The sequence below is a fragment of the Cervus canadensis genome, chromosome 22 (genome assembly GCF_019320065.1).
Source record: "Cervus canadensis isolate Bull #8, Minnesota chromosome 22, ASM1932006v1, whole genome shotgun sequence".
NCBI classification, from domain to species: domain Eukaryota; kingdom Metazoa; phylum Chordata; class Mammalia; order Artiodactyla; family Cervidae; genus Cervus; species Cervus canadensis.
In genome coordinates this window covers 52,034,655-52,048,181 of record NC_057407.1, presented here as the reverse complement: position 1 = coordinate 52,048,181, position 13,527 = coordinate 52,034,655, and the positions used below count along the sequence as shown (strand labels likewise).

The window sequence follows — 13,527 nt, the reverse complement described above, 5'->3', positions numbered from 1 at the left end:
ACTCAGCTATAAAAACAAACGAAATTGTGCCATTTGCAGAGACATGGATGGACCTAGAGATTCTCAGAGTGAAGTAAGTCAGAAAAATAAATATCACATTAACACATATGTGGAATCCAGAAAAATGGTACAGATGAATCTATCTGCAAAACAGAAATCGAGACAGACACAGAGAAGACACACATGGACACCAAGGGGGAAAGCAAGGGGCGGTGAGCTGGGAAACTGGGACCGACACACGTAACTACTATGTATTAAACAGGTAACTAATGAGAAAGCTACCGGACAGCACAGGGAACCCTACTCAATGCTGGGTGGGGACCCAAGTGAGAAGGAAGCCAAAAATATACATGGACAGCTGTGTACGAACAGCTGATTCACTCTGCTGCACAGCAGAGATTACCACCTGCCCTGCCTCCTGAGAAACCTGTGTGCAGGTCGGGAAGCGACAGTTAGAACTGGACATGGAACAACAGACTGGTTCCAGGTCGGGAAAGGAGCACGCCAAGCCTGTGTATTGTCACCCTGCTTGTTTAACTTCCATGCAGAGTACATCATGAGAAACACTGGACTGGATGAAGCTCAAGCAGCAATTAATATTGCCGGGAGAAATATCAACAACCTCAAATATGCAGATGACACCACCCTTATGGCAGAAAGCAAAGAACTAAAGAGCCTTTTGATGAAAAGTGAAAGAGAAGAGTGAAAAAGTTGGCTTAAAACTCAACATTCAGAAAACTAAGATCACGGCATCTGGTCCCATCACTTCATGGCAAATAGATGGGCAAACAGTGGCAGACTTTATTTTTTGGGGCTCCAAAATCACTGCAGATGGTGACTGCAACCATGAAATTAAAAGACACTTGCTCCTTGGAAGAAAAGCTATGACCAACCTACTGCTAAGTCACTTCAGTCGTGTCCGACTCTGTGCGACCCCATCCCTGGGATTCTCCAGGCAAGAACGCTGGAGTGGGTTGCCATTTCCTTCTCCATTGCATAAAAGTGAAAAGTGAAAGTGAAGTCGCTCAGTCATGTCCGACTCTTCGCGACCCCATGGACTGCAGCCTACCAGGCTCCTCTGTCCAAGGGATTTTCCAGGCAAGAGTACTGCAGTGGGGTGCCATTGCCTTCTCTGATGACCAACCTAGACAGCATATTAAAAAGCAGAGACATTACGTTGCTAACAAATGTCCATCTAGTCAAGGCTATGGTTTTTCCAGTAGTCATGGATCGATGTGAGAGTTGGACCATAAAGGAAGCTGCGCGCCAAAGAATTGAAGCTTTTGAACTGTGGTGTTGGAGAAGACTCTTGAGAGTGCCTTGGACTGCAAGGAGATCCAGCCAGTCCACCTGAAAGAAATCAGTCTTGAATATTCATTGGAAGGACTGATGCTGAAGCTGCAACTCCAATACTTTGGCCACCTGATGTGAAGAACTGACTCACTGGAAAAGACCCTGATGTTGGAAAAGACTCAAGGTGAGAGAAGGGGACGACAGAGGATGAGATGGTTGGATGGCATCACCGACCCAATGGACATGAGTTTGAGTAAGCTCCAGGAGTTGGTGATGGACAGGGAGGCCTGGTGTGCTGCAGTCCATGGAGTTGCAAAGAGCTGGACATGACTGAGCAACTGAACTGAAACTGAAAAATTAACACATTATAAAGCAATTATACCCACTAAAAATTTTAAAGTGGAAACAAGTAAATAAAATAGATAACCAAGGGACCTAGTTGTATAGCACAGGGGCCTCTGTTCAATATTCTATAATAACCTAAATGGTAAAAGAATTTGAAAAACAATACACACATGTATATGCATAACTGATTTATTCTGCTATACACCTGAAACTAACACAACCTTGTTAATCAACTATACCCAAATATAAAGTAAACATTTAAAAAACCCCTAACATACTTTGGCCACCTCATGCGAAGAACTGACTCACTGGAAAAGACCCTGATGCTGGGCCAGACTGAAGGCAGGAGGAGAAGGGGACGACAAAGGATGAGATGGTTGGATGACATCACCAACTCGATGAGTTTGAGTAAACTCCAAGAGTTGGTGATGGACAAGGAGGCCTGGCGTGCTGCAGTCGATGGGGTCGCAGAGTCGGACACGACTGAGCAACTGAACTGAACTGGTCATTTCTTTAGATCAAACTTTATCATAATAAAATTATTTTCATGTCCTCATCCAGGCACTGGGCAACTTTCCCTGTAAGGGACTAGATAGCAATACTTTAGATTTTGCAGGTCACATAAGGTCTCTGTCACATATTTATCTTTGGGTTCCACCTCCCCAACTCTTCAAAAATGTGAAAAACAAACACCGTACTTAGCTTGCTAGCCACAGAACAACAGTCTATAGGCCAAATCCTGTCCTAGTGGATGGACCAAAAGGAGGAATTTGTTAATCCAATTACAGTGAAATTCTCCACCGCAAATAAGCCTGTATTTCAAATTATTCATCTGAACCTATTCAAGTAAATCACTCTCTGTGAGCCAAGTACAGGATCCAAGCACTTAAAAGAACTTCAGTTTTACCATAAACCATCACCAGTCATCAATTCTCACTTCGAAGCTCACATGTGAACACCAAATTAATTAGGAAAAAAAACTTCACATAAAATAACCAAAACAGCATCAAGGTAAACGTGTGCTCATGATGTTGTTTTGTCTCCATAGATCTATAGTTTAACAACAGGATGTAATGCTCATAATCTTTCTAGTAATTTGATGAATAAATAAAAACATAAAGATCTAGAAGATGGGACTTCTAGTAACTATAACCTTGTCACCATTAGTTGTCTGAACCAGGACAAATCACATATTTCCATTTGCTCCCTTGTCTTCTAAATGGAGGTGGGGTGGGGTGTCAAACCAGACAATTGCCAATCTTTAAAGTGATGGATTTAAAGTTCTAGGACTATTACAATCCATACCTTCTTGATCAGTGATATGATACACTAGGGTTTTTCTTAGACATTGGCGTTTTAAAAAGAAAACAAAAACATGAATTGTGAAAATGAGCAGTTAAAACACTAAGTACATACTGTACTAGGTTAGTAACAGCTGTCCTGACCACTACCTCTGTATGCCAATGTTTGAAGCGTTTCACAAACAGTATCTCATACAATCCTTACAATAATCCTCAAAGGTAAACAGTGTAATCTGAAAGATTAAGCCACTTGCTGAAGAAGGGTCAGGATTTAAATCCAGCAATGCTCCTCCACTCTATTATCTCTGTCATTGTCAGGGAGCAGGTTCTAGTATCCTCCCCCCAGCTCAAGACAGACAGGGATGAAAAACGGGAAATCTACACGGTACTCGGCCTCCCTCTCCTCCCAGCTTTCTTTCCTGCTGTCATGGAAGCCTGAAGCACAGCACACTCCCTGCTCGACACAGGTTTGTGTCTCTGACGCCTGCTTTCTGGGCAGAGCTTTGATTCACACTTCCACATACCTCTGTTGGAAACTTTATGGTCCACAGCATCATGATATCAATCATAACAGAGAATTCAAGCCTGCAATATTCCTTCTTTATCCAAGTAAGATACCAACACTGTAAAATGAACACCCCTGATTTGGCTTTGCATGACGTAAAATAAATTACTGGGCTTCCCTGGTGGTCGAGTGGTTAAAAATCCGTCTGCCAATGCAGGGAACACGGGTTCAATCCCTGGTCCGGGAGGACTCCACACGCTTCGAGGCAGCTGAGCCCAGGGGCCACAACTGCTGAGCCTAGAGCTGGCGCTGCACAAGGGCAGACACGAGGAGAAGCCCGCGCACCCCAACCAGAGAAAGCCCACGCGCACCAACAGACAGCAGAGCCAAAAATAAATGTTTATTAAAATAAATTAGAAAATAAATCATCCTGCTTCATCTGAAAGCTCTGGCGCCAAGAGCCACGAGCAGTCACCACTGGAGCTACCTTTGGGCGTGGGCCTTCCGCATGGCTTTCCGCAGGTTGCCTGGATGACCCGGGAAGGGTGGGGGGGTTGGGGGGCTGGTCCACTCTTCCTACTGCAAAGAGCACCTCTCCCTTGCCAGCCGGCAAAAGCAGGGAGAAACTACCAACCAGCTACAGGATCTGCAGCCACTGATTCAAGACCACCTCCCTCCAGCATGTCAAGGAGTGCGTGTGGTGGAAAGCCAACCCTGAATCCTAGCTCAGCAGTGTACCCTGGGGCTCAAAGCCCTCTTCTACAAGACAGTCAACATGCTACAGAGCAGGGCACCTAGCAGAAGACTCAAGTAACAAGCGTAACACACACTCCAGCAGCTGGCCTCAGCCCTACCTCTGAGTGTCATTCAGCCTTCTACATGACAGTAAAAAACAAAACTTACCCTCTACCATTTCTCTCACTAGACCTGAACTGAAAAACACTGAGTGTAATTCAATGAACATTCACCAAGGCCAATAAGTGCTGATCCCCATGGTTATTAACAGTTCCTAGGTGCCAGAGGGTCAAAGTCACCCTCATGCAACAGTTCTTAATGAACAAGCATAGTATGTATGTATTCTACAATTAAACTGCCTTTAAATTAATATGCCAGTTTTTAACCTACCTACCAGATAGGCAAAGATTAACACGAACCGTCCCTGGTGTCACCAATGGTGTTAGACAAACAAGTACTTTCACACGCTGACAGTGGGACATGCAGAACAGTACAACTTTCTAAGACTACTGTTTAATAAGATTTAAGAAGACTTTAAAGATACATACTTTCGACCCAGCAACTCAACCTGTGGAAGTTTATCCCAAAGATAATACCTGGTATCTTAAGTGGAAAATGGGGTGTAACAAGAATAATCTGTTTACCCATCAAGTAAAATTTTATGACAGAGCCATATGTATTATTCAGTCACTAAAAGGGAAATCCATATCTGTTACCATACCAAAAAAAAAAAAACTTTGATACATAAAGAGAAAAAAAATCTGATTTCAAAATACGAGGTATGAGCCTATTTTGTTTAAAAAACAAAAAACTTTGATACATAAAGAGAAAAAAAATCTGATTTCAAAATACGAGGTATGAGCCTATTTTGTTTAAAAAACAAAAAACTTTGATACATAAAGAGAAAAAAAAATCTGATTTAAAAATACGAGGTATGAGCCTATTTTGTTTAAAAAACAAATATATACATAGAGAAAATGAAAACTGATTACCTCCAGGTGGTGAGACCACTTGTTATTTTGATTTTTCTTACTCAAAAATACTTCTTCTCTCTGGCAAGAAACATGTATTACTTTTATCATTTAAAAGAGTGCATGCTAATCTTAAGCAGAAGGTGTGCTACCCATCATTTGAGTTCTCTGAATCCCAGGAAATGTGAAAGACTCTTCGCTGAAAGGTCAGGAGGCTGCAAGCTGCCCACAAGCCCACAGCTTCGCATGCTGGGAGGGCTGACTCCAACACCGGGGCCTCTGGTTAAGGGCTCCCCGACACGTGAGCAGCTCGGGACCCTCTCACCAGCGGCCACACGTCCCCCCAGCCCTGCAGTGTCCCCCCCCCCACCCTACTAGCAAAATTTTACTCAGACACCACCTTTCCCATAAAATCTTATGTAATCTCTTTAGCAATTACTTCAGACTGATACATCTGACCTCTCACCCAGACGCTGAGAGTCTCTCCCCACTGGAGGTTATAAGCTCCTGGAGGGCAGGGACCACGTCGTAGCGAGCCTTGTCTTCTCCAGATGACCCAGCAGAGCATTTTATGCACAGCACGCTCTAATACATGCTTGATGAACTAATGAATAAAGAGCCTACCTGTGAGGTTTCTCCAACGGCCACTGCCCTTACTTTACAAACAAAATAAGGACCCCAAAAGGTTAGTCCATGGTCACTTTTTTTTCCTTTTTGGCCTCACCACAAAGCATGTTGGATATAGCTCCCCAACTAGGGATTGAACCCATGCCCCCTGCACTGGGAGCAGTCTCAACCTCTGGACGACAAGGAGGTTCCTTGGTCACTCACTTTATGGTCACACAGTCCCATGCTGAACTTGGGTCTTTCCTTTTTCCTAACTCAAGGCTCCTGTTCTGCATTTTCAAAGGGTTTTTGCTGATCTTCCTTCATGTGGACGTCACACCAACTGAATTACCACTCTTATCACCTGACATCTGTACTTCTTCCCCTGTTTTCTGTTTTTGACAATAGCTCTAGAAGGAAATATATGAGCTTCTCTTGACAATTTTTAAACCTGTGTTCAGACTATACCTCTAGCTGGTATAACAATGAACCTTCAAGTAAAAGATGGTCAACATTCATCCAACGTTTATTTACTGAGCACCTATTAGGGGCCAAACACCATATTCGGTTAACCAGAAACCTCTATTAACTGGCACCTGGCACTGACTGATAAACTGATGCCCCTAACATTCTAAAAGCAGGGGCTGCAAACTTCTGCCCATAGGCCACATCTTGTCTGCCGGCCTCTTTCTGCAGATAAAGTTTTCTAAACACTGCCACCCTCATTCACTCATGTATTATCTATGGCTGTCTGGGGCCTACAAGGGCAGAGCTGAACAGTTACAATAGAGACCATATGGCTCACAGAGCCTAAATTATTTCCTATGTGGCCTTGATAGGTTGCTGACCATCATAAAATACCAATGTGCCACTGGACTCTCAAAACACTTTATATTTGGTATATTTTATAGCGACAGTAACATGTAATAGGCAATAGTTTTGTTAAACCTTTGAAAATTACCAGTCCAACAGCATAGCTGTGATAGCACTATTCCTTATATCCCATTCCTATAACCGATCATGCCAGAAAACAGTTGCTACCTGATAAAAATCTGTTTCTCACAAGTCACAACTTTGGGGACCTTTAATCCCAGTTTCTCTCAAACAGTTTCTGACTGAACAATTTCATTCTTTTCAGAGTCAGCCCTTATACAGAAAACCACTCACTTCCCTGAAAAGATCTCCAGTCCATGTGTATCTTGAGGTCTCCTACTTAAAATAATTCAAACATAAAACAAATGAATTTTATTCATGATGATGCTCAGTATTTTGTGAGACTTTTTTCGGCTGCGCACTATCCTGAGCTAGTAATGCCTTCAGGGGTAAAAACTGCAGACTCCAGATTTCTTCCCTGAGCAGAATCAAACCGTCCACATATACAAAGAAATACTTCATCAGTTTAAACCCAATTACAGCATGTTTTCAAAACATTTCTTCAAAAACATACAACTCACAAGCTTTACAATTAGAAATAATTATAGAATGTCAGAGGAGGTAAGACTTCAGAAATCACTAAGTCCAAGTCTCTTAATTTACAGATGAGAAAGATGAGGCTTACATGATTTACCAATGGGCCAACCAACTAGCTTTCATTAATTCATGATGGCCTCAAAACAGGAAGTAATACTAATGTCTCATCTATCAGCCAGGCACTGTGCTGTCGTCCAACGCTACGTATGTATCTTCAGACAATGAATTCAATTAATCTATATCAATGAGATTTTTTGCAATGAGGCAGATTGCATCAGGAGAACTAAAGAAAATTCCTTAATAACTGCTAGACATCTTTTACTTTCCCTACAAAGAGAGCTCTCTTTTCTTGAAGAGAGACTGCCCGGTATATAGATTAAGGATACTGGCTCTGGAGCCAGACTGCACAATTCAGGATCCTGACATTGCCCTTTTCTGGCTATTGTTTCTGCTGTTGTTATTTTCCTTAGGTAGTCTTATCAAAACATGGTTAAGTGACCCAAGGTATAGATCTGATCTTTAGGGAGATAATCTCAGTATGTAAACAATCCTAATGTGCCTGGTACATGTAAGTGCCTACAAATTTGTTGCTGTTGTTATTTTCCTTAGGTAGTCTTATCAAAACATGATCAAGTGACCCAAGGTATGGAGAAAGTGCCCTCAGCAGCAGCTATTAAAATTCATATACCTCCAATCACTGTAGTAAAGTTTGATTAAATAGTAAGCGTAAAGAGAAAAAAAGTTCTTAAAAGGACCACTTGTAAGTTAAATGCTACTAAAACCACACGCACAAGAAGTTCTGCCTTTTAATATCAAGAACAAACAAGTTCATTCTCAAAATCTTTCAAGCAAGAATGACTGAATGCTAATGCCAGAGTGCTTCTGGGTTTCACCAGGGGTCAGACGTAGTAAACGACTGCTTCAGCACAAATGTCATGGCAGCAGAAGTGTCCCTCATTAAGCTACATCCTAGAATCCAACAAATATTTGGATTTTACTTTAAAATAATTATTAGTATTTTCACTCAAAGATAGCCTTTCTAAAAAGTTATGCAGTAGGAAGAGTAGGTGGCACTTTCTCCCTTAAAGGAATTTCTATCAAAAGTCCAAAGGCCTCACCAAAATCAGAGGGCAAGGTCTTTACAGCTGTGTGGCCTTGGAAAACTCACTGAACAGGTCTCTGAAATTCAGTATCTCATCTACAAATTGGCATTAACATCTACATCCCAAATTTGGGGAAGTTGGGAGGAAGGGGGGCAGAGGAGGCAAACTAAGATTTGTATGTAAATGCTTTGAGATATGATCCAGCAATCCTACTCCTGGGCATATATCAGAAAAAAACATAATTCAAAATGATACATGCACTCCAGTGTTCACTGCAGCACTATATACAATAGCCAGGACATGGAAGCAACCTAAATGTCTATCAACAAAGCAATGGTACATATATGCAATGAAATACCAGTCAAGTGAAGTCACTCAGTCGTGTCCGACTCTTTGTGACTCCATGGACTACAGCCTGCCAGGCTCCTCTGTCCATGGGATTTCCCAAGAAAGAATACTGGAGTCGGTTGCCATTTCCTTCTCCAGATCTTCCCAACCCAGGGATCGAACCCAGGTCTCCCACACTGCAGGCAGACTCTTTACCGTCTGAGCCATCAGGAAAGCCCCTGATGAACTACTACTCAGCCATTAAAAGGAGTGAAATATCATCATCTGAAGAGACAAAGATAAACCTAGAGACTCATACAAAGTGAAATCAGAAAGAGAAAAAAACATGTAATACTGCTTATATGTGGAATCTAGGAATGATGAAGATGAATTTATCTGCAAAGCAGAAACAGAGACACAGATGTAGAGAACAAACCAATGGATACCAAGGGGGGGAGGGGAGGCTGCAATGAGCTCACAGAGTGGGACTGATATACACATGCTACTGTATACAAATTATGTAATGAATGAGAACCTACGTGCAGCCCAGGGTGCTCTACTCAGGGGCCTGTGGTGACCTAAACGGGGAGGGGAGCTAAACGAAAGGGAGGAGTAGGTACAGCTGGTTCACTTTGCTGCACAACAGAAACTAACAACAACGTAAAGCAACTGTACTCCGATAAAAGGTTTTAAAATAACAAAGAAAAGGTGTTGAGGATGGCTCACACACAGGCATACATCGCCAGTTTTGAGTCCTTCCACCCCAGGCAGTGGGAGGGGAGGCTGCAGAGCAAGGTAAAGCTCAACTGCAATTTGTGTTCATGATAAATAATGTTTGAGCCTCGTGATGAAAGTGAAAGAGGAGAGTGAAAAAGTTGGCTTAAAGCTCAACATTCAGAAAACTAAGATCATGGCATCCGGTCCCATCACTTCATGGCAAATAGACGGGGAGACAGTGGAAACAGTGGCTGACTTTATTTTTCTGGGCTCCAAAATCACTGCAGATGGTGACTGCAGCCATGAAATTACAAGACGCTTACTCCTTGGAAGGAAAGTTATGACCAACCTAGACAGCATATTAAAAAGCAGAGACATTACTTTGCCAACAAAGGTCCGTCTAGTCAAGGCTATGGTTTTTCCAGCGGTCATGTATGGATGTGAGAGTTGGACTATAAAGAAAGCTGAGCGCGGACTTCCCTGTTGGTCCAGTGGTTGAGAGTCCGACTGTCAATGCAGGGGTCATAGGTTCGATCCCTGGTCTGGGAAGATTCCATACGCCACAGGGCAACTGAGCCTGTGCGCCACAACTACTGAGCCTGTGCTCTAGAGCCTGGGAGACGCAACTACTGAGCCCGCGTGCCCTAGAGCCCGTGCTCCACAGCAAGAGAAGCCACCACAATGAAACCCCATGCACCGCAGCTAGAGTAGCCCACACGCAACGAAGTCCCAATGCAGCCAAAATAAATAAGTAAATAAATAAAACATTTTTAAAAAAAAAGCTGAGCGCCAAAGAATTACTGCTTTTGAACTGTGGTGTTGGAGAAGACTCTTGAGAGTCCCTTGGACTGCAAGGACTAAAGGGGATCAGTCCTGGGTGTTCATCAGAAGGACTGATGTTGAAGCTGAAACTCCAATACTTTGGCCACCTGATGCGAAGAGCTGACTCATCTGAAAAGACCCTGATGCTGGGAAAGATTGAGGGCAGGAGGAGAAGGGGACGGCAGAGGATGAGATGGTTGGATGGCATCACCGACTCAATGCACATGGGTTTGGTTGGACTCCGGGAGTTGGTGATGGACAGGGAGGCCTGGCGTGCTGCTGTTCATGGGGTCGCAAAGAGTTGGACACGACTGAGCAACTGAACTGAACTGGAAATGTAAAATCTTTTTAGTCTCAGATTTGGTTTTTTAAATATGGGACTCCAGAGATCACCATAATTCATATTATGAAAGACATATTAGAGTCAAACATCCTTTGTCTACCACATTCAAACTCCAAACAAAGAGAGCCACAATCCCTATTTATACATTTTTCTCTTCCACCAGCATAAACTGAAGGCAGCCATAATACATGATGGTAAAATGTCTTTAAGAAATCTTTAAGAGGTATTCTAGAAAATTAAACCTGTTTATGTAATCAGTATAAAAATCTGTTGTCAGCTTTTTCCCAAAGCTGAAAAGGATTTTGATGAAATCCCAGTAGAAATAGTACCCCCAAAAAAATTTTTTTAAATTATAAACTTGCATAACTTGGTATCAGGTGGAGCTGGTAATGCTCATATAAAAGGAATCTATTTTACAGCAGAGAAGATATAGAACAATCTAGTCTAAGTTTGGAGGGATGGAAGTCTAGGGCCTCTAAGTATATTCAGTCTTTGACCCAAAGACAGAGGTTTAAAAAAGGGTCTAAAAAAGATGGGGCAAAAAAAAAAAAAAAACATGGTGCAACCTCAGTGCAAATTAGAAATATCAAGAAATGAACAAAACTGTCACTTTTGTTTCACCAGAAACAGAACCATGTAAGTAACATCTAATGCACTAAGGATTAGTTGGGAAGAACTTCTAAAATGAGAACAAAAATCAGGATCTTCTCTTTACAGCAGCAGCATTTGAAAAGAAGTCTTGAGAGTAATTAAAAATACAACCCACCTCAATGAGGTCAAGCTGTGTTAGGTACATTTTAGTTTAAGCACTTAATAGAAATTTGTTTAAGCTAGTAGATCAAAAACATTTTCTGGATTTTTTCTTTTTTGCTTTTGGAGTCTGTCTCTGGCCTCTATTACCACTATGTAGGTACTAACTCAATTTTTAAAATAAAAATATTTTCTAATCCATTTAAAAGAGACTCACAAAAGTCATTGTTCTGTTATCAGTTCACAAACATTATCTCACTCAGTTGTCCCCATAACCCTAAGAAGTAGGTATTATTTCTATAATGTCAATTTTAAGAAAGAAACTGAGGGTCATAGAAGTCAAAGAACCTGCATAAGATCACAGGACTAGTATGTAACATGGTCATGAGGGAACCCAGGTGAATCTGCAGGAGGTACTTTCAATCACATTAAAAACAAAGGCAACACTAATTTTTCAAATAGCTCCATTAACCTTAAATAACGTCAAGAATCACACTGCAGACTGGCAGCAGTTCATGAAAAATAATTTGTTTTTATTTAAACATTCCCATTAAAAAAATAATAAAATAAACATTCCCATTAAAAGCAGACCCTGACAAATAGATTTGACTTCTGTTTCCTTTCCTGTTTTTAAATGCACATAAAAAGTCCTGAGGCATCAACACCAAAGTTTTAAAATTTAACCGTTATCTTATGAGCCAAACTTCAAATTTTCACATCGAAAGAGTATGAAAGAAATCTCTCCTCTAAATGACTTTGGAGCTAAGCCTGCAAAAAGGTGAACCTGTGAATTGTTCTCCACGTCCACCCGCAGACTCTGTAAAGAAACATATACCTAACTCCAGGAGAGCAGAGGGGATACAGAACAATCTGGACACTCGACACATTAGACCATTTCTCCTTATTACACCCATCTGGCCAAAGGGGCTGAAAAAGAAAGCTGTTTACTGCCCTATAGGTGTTAGTGAAAAAGGCAGCTGCAACACGAGCCCATTGTACCTATAAAAGCTGAATCAAATAAGAACATTTATCACAACTACCAGGTCCCCTTTCTAGCTTCTCTGTCAATTACACAAAGAGCCTGCTATTAAATATTGATGGCATGCTATTTGCAACAGAACTCTGGTGGAGAGCCTCCTGCTACCAATTTTTGTTATGAAAGAAAAACCGTCCTTATTTTCGAGGTAAATCCTAAGCCACGAGATCTCTCAGATGGGCTATTGCATTGTCCTTCCCAGGGGAGACTGTCAGGGCCACCCCCACACACACCCAGGAGAGGAGAAGGGTTCTGGGGAGGGCGGGTCCCCGCAGGTCCCGGGGCAGGGGTCCCAGTTTCTCTTCTCCCCCAGCTGTCAGCGACAGGTCGGGCGGCGCGGCGCGGCGGGGCGGGGCCCGGCCAGGCTGTCCGCACAAAGCCAGCCGGAGCGCGGCGGGCGGACCCGGACCCAGGCCCGGGAGGACGCCGCGCAGGGCGGAGCAGGTGGGGCACTTACCCAGCAGCAGCACATTCTTCCCCGCGGGGAGTTTGGAGCGGGAGCGGGTGGAGACCTCACTGAGGATGCAGGACCTGGCGGGGAACAAGGCGCGCGCTCAGGCCGGGGCCCCGCGCCGGAGGGGTTGCCCCGGCCTCCACGCCCGGACGGGGGCGGCCGAGAACGCGGCGGCCTGGGCCGGGCGCCGAGCCCCGGCGGGCACGCGACCCTGGACCATCCCCGGGCCGGGGTTGCCAGCGGGAACCAGGGAGGGGTGCGGTCCTTACCAAAGGTTCTGTCCGTCCTCGTCGTCGCCTGCCGCGGCGCCGCCGTTGCCCGACGCTAGCTCGTTGGCCAAGGGGCCGCCTGTGTAAGTCGAGGTTAATCCTGGCGGACAGGAACCGAAGGAGCCGACTCGCCCCACGGCCGCCATCTTGGTCGGGAATCACACCGCTCCCGGCAAAGCTGAATGAGCGCGGCAGCGGCGGCGGCGGGAACCCGGATATGGGGCGTTCGGCGCACGGGAGCGGGGCGGGGCCTGCGGGGGTGGGACCCAGGCTCTGCAGGGACTGACGGAGTTAGCGAGGGCGAACTGCGCGTGCGCTGCAGGCTGGCCGGCGCGGAGGGGATGCGCGTGCGCAGATTACCCGGCTGCCCGCCCTGCGGCAGCGCCAGTCCTAAGCTCTGCGGGTTGATTGCCGCCACCCCCACCCCTCCCGCAGTCCTGGGCTGCAGCCGGTCGCCTTGGGGTGTGTCAGGGGGACAGT

At 44.2% G+C, this 13,527-nt stretch overlaps 1 protein-coding gene across 1 annotated transcript in view; it reads right to left on the bottom strand.

The window, feature by feature from the left end:
* The window catches only part of DYNC1LI1 (dynein cytoplasmic 1 light intermediate chain 1), a 52,830-nt gene extending 39,528 nt beyond the window's left edge, over positions 1-13,302 (bottom strand). Inside the window, exons 1-2 of the mRNA XM_043442622.1 lie at positions 13,048-13,302; positions 12,782-12,855 (exon numbers count right to left, since the gene is read on the bottom strand). Of these exons, the coding sequence (XP_043298557.1) occupies positions 12,782-12,855; positions 13,048-13,193 (220 nt within the window). The 5' untranslated portion in view covers positions 13,194-13,302. The remainder of the gene's footprint in view (positions 1-12,781; positions 12,856-13,047) is intronic.
* Positions 13,303-13,527: the final 225 nt, after the last annotated feature.